We start from the raw sequence: 20,624 nt of genomic DNA on the forward strand, positions 1-20,624 counted from the left end.
GCACTGAGGAAACACTTTACACTGCATGTGCATGGATCTGAGATTACTTCAAAATGACTTCTACCAGCTTGCAAGCTTCATCTAATTTAAATGGATTTTGTAGAATGATGCATGTTAACCATAACTATAGCATGCACATTGATGAAAAGTTTAAAAGTGGACAGCACTTGTTAAGTGCTATACCAGTAGAGGTTTAATAGAATCTCACTAAATGAACAGGACTTTTAGTCCTAGAAGTTTGAATCTCAAACTTTCAGATACACCACACCTAATTTTTTTGGATCATTGCAATGCTTTTAGTGGTCCTTGCGATTTTCTAAATGTGAAATAGCCCACAAGCTAACATTGCCCAAATTATGAGCTAATTATTGTCCTACTCCAGTAGATTTTAACACAGTCTATGCTTCTTTGTGGAAAAGTAATATAGCTGTTAAAGTCAAGAACTTAGCAGTGGGGAATGCTATGCAGACTGATGAATCTGAAAGATTATACATCTAACACAACTTCCCTTTTTTATCTTAAATTTTATTTCCAGGGTGCTCCCTGCTCTATGGTGAAAGCTTAAATTAAAAAGGTAAGACAGAAATGTATTTATCTAGGAAGTTCTGTTAATGACCTAATTGCAAGCATTAATCCTCAAACTAGTTAGCCTAATTAGTTAGCCCAATGACAAATAGGTTCTCAGAGGAAATGCTACACCCTGAAAGTCAACAGCTCTCTTTTCAACAGCTCCCAGAGGAAGTTTGATTTGATTAAATCTCATATCAATTATTCAATTTATCTACACCACTTCTTTATTCACCTCTCAGTATATTTATTGACTTCAAGGTTTCAACAGTGGTACCTGATTTAGGGTGATACATGAGTTGTCAATAGCAACAAATTAAAGGTACATGCTGATATACCTTAAACCTTGTAGAGGTCATTACCTGCTGTCAGTATGACAGGTCAATAAATTGGCTGCTGTTTACTGTTACTGATTGCTTCAACAACTTACAGGCAAAGAGAAGGAAAGCTTCTCTTATGACTTATCTTCATCCAGTGTGAAGCTTTATGTTAAAGATTCACATTTACCAGGTGAAAACTGATCCTGGATCTGTGTAGAGTTAATTGCCATGCAGCCTGCATGGCTTGTGTCATGACATGTGTGTGTTCATGTTGAATGACCTGAGCATAGGTAAGAAAGTGTCACTGTACTTGTGTGACTGACACCTGTCATTATCTGTGTAATGCAGTAAGGTTCAGTGTGTATGTGTGTTGTGGTTATGTACACAAGTGGATAAGGCTGCAGGCATCCCCTTTCTTTGAGAACCTGTGTGCTATGTGATACCTCAGTGTTCCTGTGTGTGTGTGTGTGTGTGTGTGTGTGTGTGTGTGTGTGTGTGTGTGTGTGTGTGTGTGTGTGTGTGTGTGTGTTTGAGTGAGTGATAGCCCCAGGTCCTGTTCCAGAGCAGCGATCACACACAGTCGGTGACAGAAGAGAACTGAGACTAACACCTAGCGAAGCATCCGGAGATTCCGACAGGATGTAAGATTTTGTGGATTATCTTTGGTCTTGACTCACTCAGTGTCGACAGCAAGGAGAATGGAGATTGGAATAGATTAACGCTCTGGATTTGGATCCAGGCTGTTTCAGGTTTGCTGAATAATTGATCTCTCAGCTTGTGACTGGGTGAAAATGAGGAAGGCAGCGCTGATGGTTTGGATCAGCCTCTTACTGCAAGGTCAGTTCTGCATACACAAATTTGTTTAGTAATGGACTTGATTTCTGATCTTGTTTCTCCAATCCCCTGACATCAGTCTGTTTTAATCCATACTCTTAGTTTCCCATTGTGCTCAGGGTCATTATGCCCGTAAACTTCTGAATGACCTGATGGAGGACTATTCCAACGCTCTGAGACCTGTTGAAGACACAGACAGTGCTCTCAATGTGTCGCTGCAGATTACTCTGTCCCAAATCAAAGACATGGTGAGTAGAGAAGAAAACCATATCACTGTTGTGACGCAATATTGATTTTGGGGACTTAAAAACTCTACACCCCAGCGACATAAAGAATCTCCTCAGATGAGTCTCAAGTTTCTCACCCTCGTAAACAAACACAAACAGCAAATGCAGTATTCAAGATGTCCTAAAAGCTGTACATTACTAAATAAGTAATGAGATACAGAGGAAGACAGAGATCAAGATGTTTTGTTCTTTATAATTCATGTGTAACTTCCACATGTTTAAGGTTCAAAGGTTCAAAGAAATTAAAAGTTCAATTTGTGCTCACAGAAAATGCAGTTTGTGATGAATTGTAATTGTTAGTTTAAGGTTAAAATTGATCATTTAACAAAAAAGTTCAACAGTACAGTAAAAGAGTCAGTCCAAGGCAAAGATGCTCTGGGCACAAACACACATGGCTGTGTAGTTTTTCCAATTAATTAATTGACTTTGTTCAGTAAGCTGGTAAAGTGTTCTGCTATGGTTCTACTTTGAGCACTAAAGAGGAAATATGGGGCCCTCACACTGTACAAAAACTAACAGTGCTTCCTTCAGTCCTCTATTTCTGTGGAGACCAGCTTCAAACAGCACTGTTCAGCACTGTACTGTGGAATTAAATTAGGATATAAAACCTTTCATCACCCTCTGCCTTTAGTAAATATGTTTTTTGTGTTGTTTGTGTTTTTGTTTAGGATGAGAGGAACCAGGTGCTAACCACATACCTGTGGATCAGGCAGGTCTGGAATGATGCCTACCTGAAGTGGGACAAGGAGGACTATGATGATCTGGAGATGATCAACATCCCCAGTGACCTTGTTTGGAAGCCAGACATTGTCCTCTACAACAAGTCAGTAACAAGAGACACATAGAAGGCAGAGAGTTGAATGTGTGACACAGAGTGTGTGTTCACATGGACTTTCTTCTGTGTGTCTGTGTAGAGCAGATGAGGAGTCTGGAGGTGCACCCAGCACTAATGTAAAGCTGCGCTATAATGGGGAGCTCATTTGGGACTCTCCTGCAATCACAAAGAGCACATGTGTTGTGGATGTCTCCTACTTCCCATTTGACTGGCAGCAGTGCAACCTCACCTTTGGCTCCTGGACCTACAATGGCAACCAGGTGTGTTAAAGCAGAGAGGACAGGGAAGGAGGAAAGGGGATCCCTTCCTTAGTCTTGATTTAACAACTTCCTTTACTTACTTGAGGTGTGCTTATTATTTTGAATTCTGTAAAGAATGACTTTACTCCTTAATGATGATAACAGTTTAAACATAAGATTGAGATCAGCTGTTGTATTCCAAAAGTGACACAGCTTTTCACAGCTGATAAAACCACCAAACCTTCCATATAAACGTAAGGGATCTGCTTTTTGTGGTCCAAAAGTATTTCAACAGAAATTGCTGAAAATTGAAATAATTTTCGGTATTTTTGTTAACTTATTGACAATGCTTCAAATCACAGTGTGAGAGTTGTTAATTGTAGTGATTACTTGCCAGGAAATGATCACCTCAATCCTTGCAGAGAATTAAAACAAACTGTGGTTATTTTCATAGATTGCCCATCTCAAAACTGAAGTGATTTTCTTCACTCTCTGTTTGAATAATGGTATTATCAGCAGCAGGGGGCTTTTGTTTTGTAAAACAAAAACAAACTAAAATAAAGCTCTTAAAACTCTCTGTTTACTAGCTGTTCAACACCAAACAGCAGACAAGAACAGATAGATGCAACACGAGGAACAAATTGTAGTATTAATTACATTTTCCACAGCCCCACATTTCTCCATCCGGATCTGGAGGAGACCAAAAACAGAGCTAAAAGTTAGTAAATATGGGACTCTAGAAATATGTTACTGTTTTGATACACAACTGTGTCACAACTTGTTTCTCACAAGATCCCAAGGTATTAGTTTTTAATGTATTTTTCCAATCATGAGTGTTAATTATGTTACACGAGTTCAGTAAAAGGTATTTCACTCAAATTTCCCCAAAAAAGAATAGCATCCTTTATAGTTTTTTGTAGCCAATATTTTAAGGAGGAAAGACCCAAGAGAAGAAAAGGACGGAGCAAGTTATTTGCGTATGATTAAAATTTTTCTATGTATGTGTTTCTATGTTTTACCATTGTTAGAACAGAGACCCCAGAGTGTTTGATAATGTCGATACAGTGTGTACATTTATGTTGACACTTGTAAACAGTACAGCTCATGTGCCAGCTCCTTATCACCTACAGAGTCCTCTATGTTTGGCTCCAATTCTTTAATCCTCCAAAAAGTCTGGTTAAAAAAAGGGTGAATTATTAATTCTTAACATGAGCATGTTTGCTTGTGTCCCTTCCACAGGTGGACATAAGTCTGGGCATGGACAGCGGAGACCTATCTGACTTTGTGGAGAATGTGGAGTGGGAGTGTCACGGCATGCCTGCAGTCAGAAACGTCATGATGTACGGCTGCTGCTCTGACCCTTACACTGAAATAACCTACACCCTGCTGCTGAAGCGGCGCTCCTCCTTTTACATCTTCAACTTGCTCCTACCCTGCTTCCTCATCTCCTTCCTGGCTCCACTGGGCTTCTACCTGCCGGCCGACTCGGGGGAAAAGGTTTCCCTTGGGGTGACGGTGCTGCTGGCGCTAACTGTGTTTCAGTTGCTGGTGGCTGAGAGCATGCCACCTGCAGAGAGCATGCCCTATATAGGTTTGATTCATCATTAGCAACTACTCTTGGCTAATTATACATATTTTTGACTATGGGAGCCTATTTCTACATAGAAAATTCAAAGAAAAAAATCGTGTTGAGCTTATAAAACACTTTGTCATCTGGTACAATTTTCAGACACTTATCTTTTGTGGTAGAAACAGGCTTCTATATAAGACGTAATGATACAGAGTTTAATGTTTGATACTTTGATATGTCTGTAAACATAGATTTATCTGAGACTACATATTTCCAAAGCAGATTTTTCAGATCATTGCTTAGAATGTGATGCTTCATAAACCTCTTATTTTTTGTGGCCTCTCCTCCAGGAAAGTACTACATCGCTACTATGACAATGATAACAGCCTCCACCTCTCTCACCATCTTCATCATGAATATTCATTTCTGTGGAGCTGAGGCAAAGCCGGTCCCTCATTGGGCAAAAGTGCTCATCATCGACTACATGTCCAAAATATTCTTTGTGTATGAGGTTGGGGAGAACTGCACCACGCCAGAGAGTGAGAGGACCCCACTGTGGCCTGAAGAACCCTCAGGGGATATGGTTGGCTACCAGGATGACCTTTTCCAGGACTTTGATTATGACAGTGAACCATACAGGTACAGCAATGGCCACGCTGCGCATAGTCACAACAAGCATCAGAAAAGCCAGGCAAACGGCAACGCAAATGGCAAAGCCAACGGCAGCCATCACCATTTCAACAACCACAACAACCATGCATCCAGACTGGAGAGAGGGGAGGGGAGGAGAGAGCACATCCAGCGCTATCACCATATCCGGAGGGACGAACTAGACTACCAGGTCCCTCCTCTTCCTCACAATCTCCAGCACCTGAATGTAGGTTTAAAGGAGCAGCTGCTGTACTCCACAGAGAAACTTCAAGTCCCAGCATGCCCCTGTTTCTGCCCCTGTGTTGAACATAAAGAGGTACAGCATTACAGCACTCCCTTCTTATCTGAGTAGACCCCTCTTATCTGAATACACCTTCTCTCCTAAAGTAGCTAAACTTCACACTAACAGACTTGTGCACTTTTGAGGTTTTGGGGCTGTACCACTGATAAACCATCAATTACAGAAAGGCGCTGTGGCTCATTTGGCAGCTTTGTATAAGTTCTGTCTCAAACCACATGTAACTTCAGCTGTCGTAATGTTTGGTTGCGTCATGCAGACATAAGATTAATCTTGACTAGTAGAGCGCAACAGTCTAAACTAGCCAATAGGTGGTTGAAATGATGTGTTCACTTCCTGCAGCCAATAACTGAAAATCACTTTCTTAATGAGGCATTTGTTCCAGTGTTGCCTCTCATGCCTGGCTGCCTCTGAACAGGCTAATGGTTAAAAACAACATATGGTAACAGGGGTACTGATGATCATCACTTGTGGGGAAACAAAAGCAGGAGTATAAATCCGAGTCATCATACATTTCTAAGGCAGAGAAAGCAGAAGATTCACTGCAGATGCCAAAGTGCGGTAAATTCATTTGCTTCTTCTTATCGTCTCACTTATTCCATCTTTGAAAATGATGTACATGAGGACAGGTGTTTTATGGAGGATTCACACTCAGAGCTAGGTGCAAGATTCAAGTTGGAATTATCTCAGCTGGTGCTACCTCTAAAATGTGATTAGTGCTTGAGCTCTGTCCTAAATTAGGAATTACATTTTGACCAGGTGCCCTGTGCTGACAGACTTTTCAATGCCACATTGTGTCCTTAATGTGAGTCTACGTATAAGCTCTTTATGGTGGGACTTGCCCATATTTTATAACCAGGTTGATGCTTAAAGTCTGATTTTCCAGTAAGTAACACATTCATGGATAGTGAAGGAAACAAAAAGTAATAGACTGCAGTGGTTTTCTAGCCTTTAACTCCTCAAAGCGCTTTAAGACTACATGTTCCTTTCACCTTCTTACAAACTCATTCACTCACAGATAGCAGGAGCTTCTGTGAGTGAATGGCTAATTGCTGGCATAGATATTAATTGCACATTTGTAGATCTATTTCTATTTTTAGTCAGAGGAGTTTGCATATAATTATGGCTCTCCTTACTTGTATTACCTTGCCAAATTACTATACTGGAATTCTGGTTTTCCATCTTTTCTTGAAAGGCATGTTTTAAGGTAATGTGTGATGTCACCCTAGCGTGTCCCATACACCATTTCAAGCCCTCATGGACTCACACAGTCATGCATTACATGCTTGACGTCAGGTAATTCTATGAGGGTTGGGTGCTGAGGCATTAGCTCAGAGAATGGGATCAGGCCTGTAATTGCTTTCTGTTGTTCAGCTGGTTGTCTTTTCTTCAGGTGGTGAAAAACATCCAGTTCATCGCCAACTACTTCCGTGAACAGAGAGCGACTTGCGTCAAGGTAGCAGAATGGAAGAAGGTCGCCAAGGTGATGGATAGATTTTTCATGTGGATCTTCTTCGTCATGGTCTTCCTCATGAGCATCCTCATCATTGCCAAGGCTTCCTGACAGACCCTTTACCATCTTTAAAATAACTGCAATCCTTCTCGAACTCGGTGCTGCATGAGCACCTCTGATTACCAAATCAAAACTGTTTTGTCTACAGAGAAGCTACATTTACAGTGTCAGTATTGTGTTGTGTGTGTGCAAGTGTTTGTGGATTGCAGGTCCATTGTTGTTTTCTGTTTTGACATGAAGAGAATGAGGTCAGTGCACTCAAATAATACATTAACCACAAACACAGAACTTCATTAAAGCCTCTAGGTTAGTTAACATCAGGTGTGCTTGCATGTGTAACGGAGCAGTGGAGCAGTAAGACAATCTGGGCCTGGCCTCGAACATGCATAGACTGCATTATAGATGAGCTAACAGTCAGACATCCACCTATAGGCATTACATTACATACATTGTTTTTAGGTGAGCATATGCTGCTGTTTTTCCAAAGTCATTTAATACAAGTAGAGCACCAGCAGGATAACAGTTATGAAACAACCTTATGTGTGATGAATCAGAGTCCTACCTTGTACCGATTACCACAAAGAAGGATGAAAGGTAGAGAAAATAAAACCAGAGAACCTGGCCAGGTTTTTTTTTTCCTATAAGACACAAAATTAGTTTCCACAAACTGTAAACTGGGGTGAATATCATTTTTTTCTTGCCTCATTAGGATTCTTCATACAATATCCACATGAAGCCTTTATGCAGAGCATAAAGAGACATTGGACATGCTGCGCCTTTCACAATCTTATGTATAGCTAATTGGTCCAGTGAAAATAAACCTTTGATTTGTCCTCTTAAAAAAATGGGTGAACTTACTGTTCCAGCTGTTTAAGCTGTAGAGCAAATCTTATTTCATATACATGAGGAGTGTTCACATTTTGTTTAACTTCTAGTATTTAAAGTCTGTTTGGTTTGTTACCTTTTTATTTAAATATGTGGTTTTGAATACACTTGACTTACAACTTGAGTTCATTAATGTCTAGTTTTAGTTGTCATAGAGATAATTACGTGAACTCTGTAGTTAGCCTGAGCCACTATTAAAGAAACATTGTGTCACAGTCACAGACAATAGCAAACAGTATAGTAGAAAAAAAAATATGTGAATGCACCTGGTTTAATTTCTCCACATATTTCAATTCCCCTAAGAGCCACTAGAGGGCAGTGAAGCTTTATTCATAGAGGGCTGAGATGGGGACTGGCAGAATTCCTGGCTGCAATATTTAAGATTGTTTATTTGTCCTGAGGGAGATTTGTTTTAGACAAAAGGCAGCCACATACAAATACATACAATACAGTATATACAACACATTGATATAAATACATAACTCAAGTGCAAACAGTGGGTGCCAATTACAATCCCCCCCAATAATACGATTTTAGCCCTTGATCAAACGCAGACTGATTAGATACAAGCCCCCAAAAAAGAGTTATTTAGTGCATTATGTGTTCAGGGGTGATGACCTAAAAAGAAACAAAAAGTCAAAGGCCTATTTCAAATAAGGATGAACAAACACATAATGTCATGATTTCTCATCCACTAAGAAATAAAAAATGAACTACATTCAGAAATAGTTTAAGCTCAAGGCAAAGTTAATTTTTATCTCTATTAATAGGTGCTCTCATTTGTAGACTCTGGTGACCTAATAGAGTTTCTGATATTTCTTTTTCAGGTGCTGTTTAAATAGATCAGATAATTAAAAATAACAATAAAGGATAACTCAAGTAACACAATCATCCAAAATGAAAGCTTGTGTCTCAGACTGTCTGAAATGAAAGCAACTGTCAATAACTTGTCTGACATGTGACTCACAATCTTTGTTGACTCACCAGTGAAATTTGTTAATAAATACTCACTGTTTGACCTCATGAATCAACTGACAACAAAAACACCAGGGATTGGATTTTCAATTGGTGCACCACATTGCTCTGGAATAAAATGTCTCAAAGATGATCTGTTTGAGGACCTTGAAATTTTCCACCAACATTCATGTCCTCCTCTGAAGTAATTTGGACTCCATTTAACACACTGATGTACAAAGAAATACTTGAGAAAAACAGATAAAACTACCATTAGCTTGACCTGCCCTCAGTGTTTGTTACCAATGAAGCTTCCAAGTAGTTCATAAAGAACAAAATGGTCAGACATCTCAGCTTTATCAGCACAGACAACTGATCTGATTACCTTCCAGACAAAGAGACCAAACAATCAACATTTTATTGGTTTTTTTCATCACCCCCATGCCCACCTTTTCCAAAAACCTGTCCTCTACATACAACATATAAGGACTTCTCATATCTATACATCAGCTGTACTTTAACCTCTTGCTAGTTTGTTTATACTTATATAGAGATGTCTGCTCTTCTGAGTGTTTCAGAGACAGACTATTGGCTCAGACTTGATCAAGTATCACAATCAAAACAGTGGCGGCGATGGTTAGAGTTCAAGAGGGGTTTGACATGTCACAGGGCTGATCACACCCTCAATCATAGGACCTTTAAAGCACTGTTCTCTTCTCTCTCCTCTCTTTTTGACTTGTTTTTGTCTTCAATTTATGGATGGAAGAGATTAGACTCACCATGGCATCCATTAGCAAGCAGCTGTCATCCATTGGCTGGTCAGGTAAGCTGAAAATCATGTTTCTCTATTTCTTTTTTACTCTCTTTCTCACAAACTTAACCTATCTCATGTTTCTCTTTCTAGGTAGGAAGCCACCCCCCTTCTCCCCTGAGATTCGTATGGTTTTGCTTGGAAAAACTGGCAGTGGAAAAAGCTCCACAGCCAACTCCATCCTAGGCCGAAAGGTGTTTGACTCAAAGGTCAGCAGCACCTCTGTCACCCAACGATGCCGGAGGTTCTGTGGAGAATTTCGTGGGCGACACATCACAGTCTTGGACACTCCAGGGCTGCTGGACACCCGCCAGACTCCACAGGAGGTGTTGAGGGAGTTGAGGAGGAGTGTTAGCCTCCTGTATCCTGGGCCCCATGTGTTCCTCCTTGTTATCCAGATTGGACGGTTCACTCAGGAGGAGAAGGAGGTTATGCGGCAGATTAAACATGCTATGGGTTCCCATGCTTTGGATTTCTCTTTGGTGCTTTTTACCCATGGAGACCTGCTGGAAGAAGGGGTGTCAGTAAAGAGTTCTCTGATAGATGGATGCACAGATCTGGCTGAACTGGTGGATGGCTGTGGAGACAGGTACTGTGTGTTCAACAACCAGACTTCCAAAAACAAGGAGCAGGTGTCAGAGTTGTTCTCCTTAGTGGACAACATCATGCAGAAAAACAGAGGAGTATTCTATGCAAGCAAGTTGCTCCAGAAAGCAGAGGAGGATCTTGATCTGGAGCTGCAGGAGGAGAGGAGGCTGCAGAAAGAGAAGAAGGAGCTGTTAAGAAATGAGCAGGAGGCAGAGATAAAAGAGTGGTATAAAAAAGAGCTTGAGATGTTTCATCATGAAAGCAACAGAGAGATGGAGGAGCTGAAGAAAAAACAGATGCTGGAGACAGAGAGGGAGAAGAAACAAGCAAGAGACAGGGAGGAGGTGTTCAGACGGAAAATGGAGGAGACTGACAAGAAGGAAAGGGAGAGAAAGATTCATGAGATGGTGAGAGTGATGGAGATACGAAGGGAGGAGGAGGAGAGGAGGGAGGTTCTTCAAGAGAAGTTTGGCAAAGTTATCAAAACACTGGAGGAGCAGGCTGAATGGGAGGAGAAAATGAGGAGAGAAATGGAGGAGAAGACCAAAATGGATAAAGTGGTAAATGAGAAGAAAGAGAGAGAGAGGGAGGTCCAGCAAATACAGAAAGAGCAGGCCATCAGGCAGAGGGAGGAGATGAAGAGAGACGCTCTGCAGAAGGAGATGGACAGACTCATGCAGAGCTTGGAGGAGCAGAGGAAGAAGGAGGAGGTCAGGACAAAGGAGATGGAGGATGTGCTACGACGAGAGAGGGAGGAGAACCAAAGGGAGAGGGACATACAGATAGAGAACCAGAGGGTGGAGAAAAGGAGAACAGAGGCCCTCAAGCATGAGTTGAAGCTTGTCAAAGTGAAAATGGAACAACAAAAAACAAGAGAAGAGACCCTCAGGAGGCAGCTGGAGGAGGACCTGCGGAGGGAGAGTGACAACAGTTACAAAGAGATGTGTGCCTTGAAAAAGCTGCGTGACTTGAAGTGTGCAGAGCTGTGCACACAGTCAATCAAGAGGAGGCCAGCAGAAAATCACAGCGCAGTGACAACTGTGACCGGATACATGCAGGAAATGGGACTGATGGGACTGAACGTAGCTTTGGAGAGTGTTGGAGCCCCATGCTCCATACAGTGACAGCATGGAGACCTCAATATTTTTCTTTATTCCACGTTTTTTTCCATGCAGATGTGTGCCATGACCTTATTTACTTCACTACAACTGACCACATATGGTAGATTAAAATGAGTGTAAATGCATTATTAATACATTAAACAATTATCTCACAGTTAAAAAGAAAAAGGACATTAATGCTCATGTGAAAGCTTTTTCATTCCAACAAATGGACGTAATTCCAGCGTGTCCTAAATCAGCAAATGCACAAAAATAGCACAAACTCTCAAAAACGACAGAGATAATCTGATTATCGTCTCCCCCCGCCCTTGGCTTCGAACTGTGTGTCTCTGTCTCCATCATCTAAATCTGTCTTCAAACAAAACCCTGTTGCCTTCAATAAAGATCAAATGTTGCTCGAGTGTCGTATCAGTGTTCTTCACTGAAGGTACAACTTCAGCTGTGCCATCTGGTTCTGTCCCTGAATCAGAAAGTTTTCTACAGCAGCATGTCCTGTGTGTTTTTGAGTGTGTGTTCATGCTTGTGTGTGTGTGTGTGTGTGTGTGATGGAGAGACTTGTGGGAAGGGAGGGTATTAAATTCAGAGTGCACTGTCATGGTTGTGTGCTGTGGTATGGTGTCATACTATTTCACCGTGAGATAAATCATTTGAGAGTTACATTTTCTTGCTTTCTCACCGAAGGTTTGATGAGAGGATTAGTACCATGGCCATTTTGTGTTCGGTAAAAAATAAGGTTATATTACCAGCATCATCAACTTTTGATGAAAAGGCCCTTAGATTCCAGTTTTATTAGATCATCTAACAAACATCACAGCATAATGGGAAAGTTTGGGATCTTTGGGATCTTGGGCTGGAATTTTTTTTACCTTTAAATATACTCATGCCAGATTAATCTGAGCTCTTATGAGAGTAATGTTGTCTTTAAGCCCATTGTTTTTGTCTTGCAACTAATTTTTATAGGATTCATCCTCATTGCTGAATCAGTTTGTAGCCTAAATGTGTATATCCTGTTTATACTTCACTCACAGGGCACCCAACCACAGAGAGACAAAGTTGGCATCCAACTGGTGATGATGGCAGAGTGTAGCAGCCAAAAGGACATATTTTATTTAATTATGCAGGAAACCAAGCCAGAGCTGTAATAAGAGAGCATGTAGGGTTTAAACTTTAAAGGTGGGGGTACACGACTCAAAATTGTAACACGGCAAAGTATCACATGGATTTTTAATTTTGTAGCTGTATTAACTAACATGTAAGAGATTACATCTTTACAGGCCATAATGAGTACAATGTGACTTTTAGCCTATTTGAGCTCTACTCTACTTGACAAAAATGAATAAGTAAATGATGAATAAAGCTTTAAAACAAAGGAGTGCAAACCATGAAAATGAATTGGTCAAAGACTGGTGTATCTGAAATCCAAACGAGAGCTCCAAAAGGATTACAAAGATAATTTAACTGCAGTAATTTTATTTTATTTCAATGGGTTATTAACGGTTATTAAGGGACAGTCTAAGTAGTATGAAGACTGATAAATAAAACTCTGGGATGGTGAATTGAAGTACGTCAGAGGTATCCTTTGGTTTGGCTTGTTTACTTTTTCTTAGAATGCACGCTTCCCTCGGCTCTGCGTGTCTGTGACAGCAGTGACTAAACCAGCTGGTGGTGCATGTGGTCTCTTGTAAATCTGTCGTGCGCTCAGAGCAGCAGCACACATCAGGCAGATCGGAGCAAGACGCGCACTCCCTGCTCTGAACGGGTGTTTCGCCTCTTGTTTTCTATTTATGGTCAGAATGGATGGCATTCTTGCCCTTTAGCTTAAAAATGCCCAAGCGCAGGAACAGGAAATGAACACTACGACTGGCTTGGCGCTGATAGGAGCCGGGACACTGGAGGAATTACCAGCGCACCGAGCCTTAACGGGCTGCGTCCTGGCGGTGCTCATCATTTGGACGCTTTTAGGAAACTTCACGGTTTGCGCAGCTGTTTATCGCTACCGGCACCTGCGTGCCAAAGTTACCAACATTTTCATTGTATCATTGGCTCTGTCGGACCTTCTGGTTGGCATACTGGTGATGCCATGGAAAGCTGTGGCTGAAGTGGCAGGTTTCTGGCCATTTGGAGGGTTTTGTAAGACCTGGCTCGCCTGCGACATCATGTGCTCCACGGCCTCCATCCTCAATCTGTGCGTCATTAGTGTGGACAGATATTGGGCCATCTCCAGCCCGTTCCGTTATGAGAGGAGTATGAACAAGAAGGTGGCCTCTGTGATGATCGGGGTGACCTGGACAGTTTCCATGGTCATCTCCTTCGTTCCCGTGCAGCTTAACTGGCACAGGGCGGAGCTCAGTGATCCGGTCGGGGAGGATTTGGCACTTCACGGTAAGTCTTCTGATGGGAGCTGTGACTCTAGCCTGAGCCGCACATACGCCATCTCCTCCTCCCTTATCAGCTTCTACATCCCTGTGGCTATAATGATTGTTACATACACCCGCATCTACCAGATAGCCCAGATACAGATCCGGATGATATCATCCCTGGAGCGGGCGGCAGAGCGCGCGCAGAGTCGCCGTTCGGAGGTACTTGAACAGTTCCCTCACCTGTGCACGGAAATCGGTGCCAACTCATATCAGTCTCAGTTTCATCTACAAACTGATTCTCAGCGCTCTAATCAGTCACACAGAGAGCTCAGAGTGACCATCAGAAAAGAGACGAAAGTTCTGAAAACTCTGAGCATCATCATGGGCGTTTTTGTATGTTGCTGGTTGCCGTTCTTTGTACTGAACTGCGCCCTGCCCTTCTGTCCCGGGCCGGATGCCCCGGGTGCCCAGCGAGGCCCTTACTGTGTCAGTGAAAAAACCTTCGATGTTTTTGTGTGGATTGGCTGGAGCAATTCATCCCTGAACCCCATCATCTATGCGTTTAACGCGGACTTCAGAGACGCCTTCCTGCGCCTGTTGCGTTGCCGTGGACAAGGCTGCTGTGCCGCGGTAAGCGCCGCGGTGGAGACGGTGATGGCGAGCAACGAGGCCGGACAGCTGAAGCAAGAAAGCCCGCTCATCGTGAAAATGAACGTGCCATGTGCCTTGCAAACCAGAGGAAGCGATGACAGCGGGAACACGACGGTGACCGTGCTGTATCACAGAGGGACGAACTCGGAGCAGGTGACAGACACCGAGGAGAGTAAAGACAGATTGACGCAGATACCGATATAAGTCACACTATTTAACTCGTGTGTGGGGTCAGATATACGAGAAATATGCAAAGGAGGTGCGACTGAAGCTGGTAAAAAGTACTGTGAGACAATGTGAATTTAATCCTAATTGAAAACGTGTATAAGGTAGTAAAATGTCAGCCTACATTAGGAAATTATAAATACAAATGTGAAACAAAAAACTCTTATTTTACCACGCATGTAAAAATTTTCTTTTTGTCATGAGGTCAGTGGTAGTATCATGAGCATAAAACAATTTTTGGTCAAACGGTGGAGCTGTTATTGTAGGCTACTTTGTTCTCAGGGATGTTGACAAAAGAAAAGACTCAATAAATGTTTTGGAGCTTGCACAATTCAAACTGGGGACTACCTCTTCTTTCTTTATCGGGATAAATAACCCAGGTTTAATAAATTCAGAAAAATCAGAAGCTTTTCAGATTGCAACACTTGTAGGATGTTAAAGTCTGAGTTCACTGGCACAATTGGAATAATCTCTTCCTCATTTAAGATTTTCTAAGCCTGTGAGGTTTGAACTAATGGGCCCAATCAGCTGTTGCCTAACAATGATGTAGCTGGCAATGACCAATGCGGATAAAAAATAAGCAATGAAGGATATCCAGGCCAGGACTTCAGTGTTAGTGCTCTCCTCATTGTTTACAGTCTGCCCAGAAACTTGAGAGGTCTTTGTGCTTTTTGAAGAATTCACTCGATATCACTTGTGAAGATAAAAAGAATATTACATCTTGTCAAACAAAAGTGGAGATTGCATCGTTCTCACCTCTTTAGCTTCTCACACTCTTCACAGAAAAGGCATGCAATAACCACAACAGTGATACTATGAATGATTAAGCATCTGTAATTTAAAATGTTGACATAACATGTCTCAGATAAAGCTTAAACGATATATCAAATATCTATATTGCTAAGATAAGCCAGTGACATTGGGTGACTTTGCCACAAGGCTTCCATTCATTCCTCGCCACAGAGGGACCTTTTAAAAGTCAGGATTTCTGTGTGTCTCTAGAAATGGGATTATGTAACCGACTCACTTTAGCATCCGTCAGCTGTGCATAACGGTGGATGCACTGTGCACTCTGTTTCCCCTCTTCTGTCTCCTGAAAGAAACAAACATGAATAATTTGTGAAGGATGTTCCTGTGAAAGATGCTCTGACCAGTGAGAACACAGAAGCTTTTATCGTGACAACCCTCAAAAACACAAGCTGTGATTATTTTCTATGTGAGGATGATGGAGGAACAAGGACTAAGAATAGCCCGAGATATACCCAGTCCCTTATAGTGCTCTACAATGAACTTGCACACATTAACATCTGTTCATTCTTGTTTAATCAGTCTTCCTTGTTTGTGTTAGATATAAAAGCATGTGTGAAAGCCTCAAGGACCCATAAGCCTTAGAAGAGCTAACAAGGATGATCATGATTTCATCCTGGGCATGACATGTAAAGACTGATCTAATTTCTGTAAACAAGCTACAGGTAGCATGCTAGCTTACAGCTAAGTACAACCAGAGGGAAACAGATATGTAAGCTTAGGCTTCACATAAAAAAAAAAAAAAAGAATATTATAATTAGTGACATACTTATTAAAACACACTTAAACACGTATCATTTTCATCTGTAGTTCAAACTTGACTCCTGGCAGCTGTGGGAAATAGCTCTCTTGTGATTCTTTGCACAGCTATTAACTAAGAAACAGAAGACTGGGGCAGAGAGAGCTGGCTACCCTTGCTCTGTGGAAGGTCAAGCAAAATGAAATCCTCCCACCAGCATATGTTAAGCTTAGTGATTACATGTTACCTCTTGTTTTCACAAAAAATACCAGCATAGAAAGACTGCAAGACCAACTGAGAAATAGAAAAACAAGTTGTCAGCCATTGTACAGATGCTGGTAGGCAGGGTATGTTACCTACAGTGGTATAGATCTTCCTTTTAACCATCTTCAGGAAATAGAACAGTTGCACTTTCCAAAAATGTCACACTGTGATTTGATGTACAACAATTTATGCAGCCCTGATTTCCAATTCAACAGAAAAATGTGTGCGGTAAATACGTGTTATCTCTAATAAGCACAAGTGATAATGTGTCTGTATGTGTGTTTACTCTGATTATGCAGGAGTGAGAAAAACACGGAAATGGTAGGGTATACCGTGTAATTCTATCCTGGGGGAATGCATGTGCAGCCATGCAGTAGTCCCTGTGTAATGGGCTTGTAACCTACATAGGACACCCATCAGCTGCAGGCATCTCCAACTGTATGTAAGAATAGTCACCATGCCAAAGAGGATAAATAAAACAGAGGTCAAATGAATGTTTTACCATGTGTCTCCCGTTTGCAGTCATTGCATATAGGTTACTGAGTGAGAAAAATCACAACCTGTCTGACTGATGTGTGGTTCAGAGAGTTACTGTATGTGTCTTTTCCCAGAGGATAATGATGAAGTGATAATGTCTATTAAAATTGACGGACTGTCCTTGTTCCATCTCAGGTAACCCAAAAGGGACTCACTGCATTATCTTGGGTAATCGTGTTCGACTTGTGAAACTTTTAGTGGGCCACACATGCCCACTTTCAATGTCTGGGAGTTGAAGGAGTCTCCGAGGCTACACCAACACAGAAAGGGAAAGAAAGACAGAGACGTCATAAAAAAGATGCCAATAACTTTATGTGCAATCAGTGCAGAGACCTATCTTGCAATGGAACAACTATTCGATTACAGCCTTGGCATTTGGAGAGTTTTTAAATAAGTACATTAAATAAGTAAATAAGTACATTTAAATGTATTCCTTTTTCACTAAATGATAACACCATAGCCAGAGCCAAAATCAATAGCCAGAGCCAAAATCAACAGACAGATAAACCAGCATCATCTTCTTACATAAAGATGGTGATAACATCAGTCATTTTTTAAGTGCCCAGGATCCATATGTCTAAGTGAGAAAACCTCTAGTTTCCACAGGTGTGAATATGTCATTGATCTACAGAGTTCACAGAAGGTGGAGAATGGGTTTGTTGGATGGGTCAATAGAATGTCCAAGATCTCAATTTTTTCCTATTTCCAGCTGACAGTGAGCATTGATTTGTTCCTGACCTTAATTACTTCTCTTTGTTGTTCATGTCTAAGAACTATATGATGTCCAGTTCTTTGTGTCCAGCTTCAATTTCAGGTGAATGATCAGCTTCTTTTGGGAAGTATAATTGAGTATTATCTGCATAACAATTAAAATATGTTGAGTGTTTCCTGATGATATTACCATGACAAAGCTTAAATGAAACCAAACCACGAACTTACCCTTTATTTTGACTTGTTTTGTTTTGCTCTAAACTAATCAAACCTTGAAAACAAAAGTAGGAAGGATTGTCTAATCCAATGTCACCAAGGCCAGGGGAACTTTGTGTCTTTGTAGAAGCCACAGTTACACAAGGTCAGTCACAAGGAGCACTTTTGTTACATTAAGTTATTTGTGACCACACATCTAAAGGTCAAAGAGCTTTTAGCTGTTAAACCGAACTGAACAGAAGATTTTGACCTGTGAGCATTTAAAAAGGAAGAAGTTTATTTTTAATCAGGAAATGTATTGCCATGTTAATAGAAAGTTGTTTCGATAATATGAGTTGTATTGAGATCCCAATCGAGGTTGAAAAATGCGGTTTAAGTCACCTTTCTGTCAGATAAATACAGTGAAGCAAGTATGATTAATACTTTTGAGATGTATTCAAGTAGAAGTATGAAGATATATCAAATGCTAATACTAATGTAAAGGAGAAAAACGTTATACTACTGACTGTATGTAAAATTGGACGTGTCGCCACTTCTGCATGTCCACACTAAAGGGATTGGCCCTTGGAGCTATAGTACTGACATCCTGTCTCTTCAGCTAACCAAAATACTCATTCAACTTAAGAATAGAAAATATTCAGGTTGACAAGGTCTACTGGGCAATAGCTGCTTGCATCAATCTGAAGTGGACATAGCAGTCATGGACATTTCAATGACTTTCTTTCTGTTGTTTGTTAAGTTTTCCCTTGTTCCTTCAGGAACCCTGCAGAAGCTGCATTTGTCAACAGATCTGTCAATCATAACATTGCATCCCCTCTTTTAAGCATCAAATAACTGTTGTCAGGTATACAAGAATGAACAGCATTCTCCCTTACTGAATAAATATGGACACAATATATCTGTATTGACAGTTGGTTTGTTACTCCATGTGGCTATGGACAGAGTGGCCCGGGACTTGTGCGTACACACTGCCAGACCAATATAGTCAGAGTCTGAGACCACCATGCAGCCTGAGTGATAGAATCTGAATCACTACAGGACACAGCAAGGTGAATTTATACTGTACCTGTACATAAAGCTGTTCACTTTTACTCTGATCACCAGGATAAATGTTATTGCCAAATGTAAACAGAGCCCGTGATTTAAACTTGGTACTGAGTCATACTTTAATTTGTGTGAATCATTGGGACCCTTGTGGAAAAAACAATAAATCATTGCTGTTCTCATCCTGTGCAGGCATACGTTCTTTGACCAAACTACCAGTCATGCTGTCTTTTTACCGTTTAACATGTAACTGAGTTTGAACTTTTCTAGAGAAAGGTTTGACAAATGTTTAGAAATAGTCAATAATCTTCTTGGTCTTTCTTTGCTTTCGTAGAAAATACAGAGGCATCAGTATTAAGTCTCTTTCATAACCAGTTAAAAACAATAAAAATATACGCTCACATTTGTTGTGAAAGATATTGAATGACGGATTTGCTTTGACTACACTCACGTGTACAATTTTATTTTTGCCTCTGATCCAGTTTGGGAAGTCTTTCCATCCAGAAGTCTTTATAATCCTCTTCAGTCTCTTAGGGTGGATCAGATCAGGTCACTTCACTGTTTCCCGCTGTAATCCCTGTACACCCCCAAGGGGCTGGTCCCTGCATTACATATTTAGCCAGATTGAGTCCTGGTTTACAATTATGGATACAAGCATTCACCTTTTCCATTAATCATTTAGCTCTTTTTATTTTTTAAATTCAATAACACAGGGTAAAAGTCTAAGTAATGTGTCGATCACACAACACTGTGCATGCGTTTTATACTTTTATAAGTGTTTATTCATGTCAAAACTGGACAATGCTGCGACAGGGAAAGTGTATTTGTGTTCATCTGTGTTCATGTATTAGTGTTCACTTTTGTGTGTGTGTGATCATGGTGTTTGTTGATCATGATCCATATCTCAGAAGAACTAGAGTCTTGACTTTGTACAAGATGTCAGAATCAGAACAGTGTCAACAGATATCTGCAGGTGTTTGAGACCTTTTAACTACATTGAAATATGATGACATCTCTGCTGTCGTGTGCAGAGACTTCTGCATTCTCCAGCTGGCCAAGTCATTCTTTAAGAAGCATGGACAGGATCCCATCTATTATGAGAGTATTTGACAGAAGCTCTGTAAAGTTGGAAGACTTCTCCTGATGCTGTATAGAGTTGTCAGTACGAACCCTTGAGGATGCTGTAAGATCTGCAAACTTCCATGTGGTTACTCCAAGTCTTTCTTTTTAGCTGGACCAGTCTTTGCAGAAGATCTGTGACATCCTACAATGTAGAGTCCTTATGACGAATGAGTCGACGAAGAGGGAAGGACCTCATGGACTTTGAGCGTATACCTCGCCCACGTCGAGATTGATAAATGTCGATCTTTGCGTGGAAATGACTGTACACAGTTGTACAGTTTTCAGTCATATGTATGTTTGATAAATGAGACAATTGTGAGTTTTGATGAACACTGACATATTGCAATGGTGCAACCAAGGTATACACATAAGCAACCTGGCTGGTAGCTTAAAAGAACTGACATCACACTCTCGACACTAACAAAAAACATGTTTTAAACTTACAGATAAAACACTGAATAACCCTCAGGTGAGT

The 20,624-nt window shown here is 41.0% G+C and overlaps 2 protein-coding genes across 3 annotated transcripts; both read left to right on the forward strand.

Moving 5' to 3' along the window:
* Positions 1-535: 535 nt before the first annotated feature.
* Positions 536-9,041, forward strand: chrna9a (cholinergic receptor, nicotinic, alpha 9a). Of its 2 annotated transcripts, XM_034688336.1 has the most exons (9): positions 536-574; positions 1,422-1,528; positions 1,627-1,724; positions 1,824-1,969; positions 2,677-2,831; positions 2,923-3,103; positions 4,322-4,673; positions 5,003-5,619; positions 6,995-9,041. In XM_034688336.1, the coding sequence occupies exons 3-9, from the start codon at positions 1,679-1,681 to the stop codon at positions 7,163-7,165; spliced, it is 1,668 nt and encodes a 555-aa protein (XP_034544227.1). In that variant the 5' UTR covers positions 536-574; positions 1,422-1,528; positions 1,627-1,678; the 3' UTR covers positions 7,166-9,041. The 2 variants fall into 2 exon arrangements, with proteins under 2 accessions (XP_034544227.1, XP_034544226.1); XM_034688335.1 differs by having other exon boundaries at positions 1,422-1,724.
* A 4,155-nt stretch (positions 9,042-13,196) lies between these two features.
* Positions 13,197-15,046, forward strand: LOC117815432 (D(1) dopamine receptor-like). The gene has a single exon (XM_034687145.1). The coding sequence runs from the start codon at positions 13,321-13,323 to the stop codon at positions 14,686-14,688; it is 1,368 nt and encodes a 455-aa protein (XP_034543036.1). The 5' UTR covers positions 13,197-13,320; the 3' UTR covers positions 14,689-15,046.
* Positions 15,047-20,624: the final 5,578 nt, after the last annotated feature.

The sequence above is a fragment of the Notolabrus celidotus genome, chromosome 7 (genome assembly GCF_009762535.1).
Source record: "Notolabrus celidotus isolate fNotCel1 chromosome 7, fNotCel1.pri, whole genome shotgun sequence".
Taxonomy (NCBI): domain Eukaryota; kingdom Metazoa; phylum Chordata; class Actinopteri; order Labriformes; family Labridae; genus Notolabrus; species Notolabrus celidotus.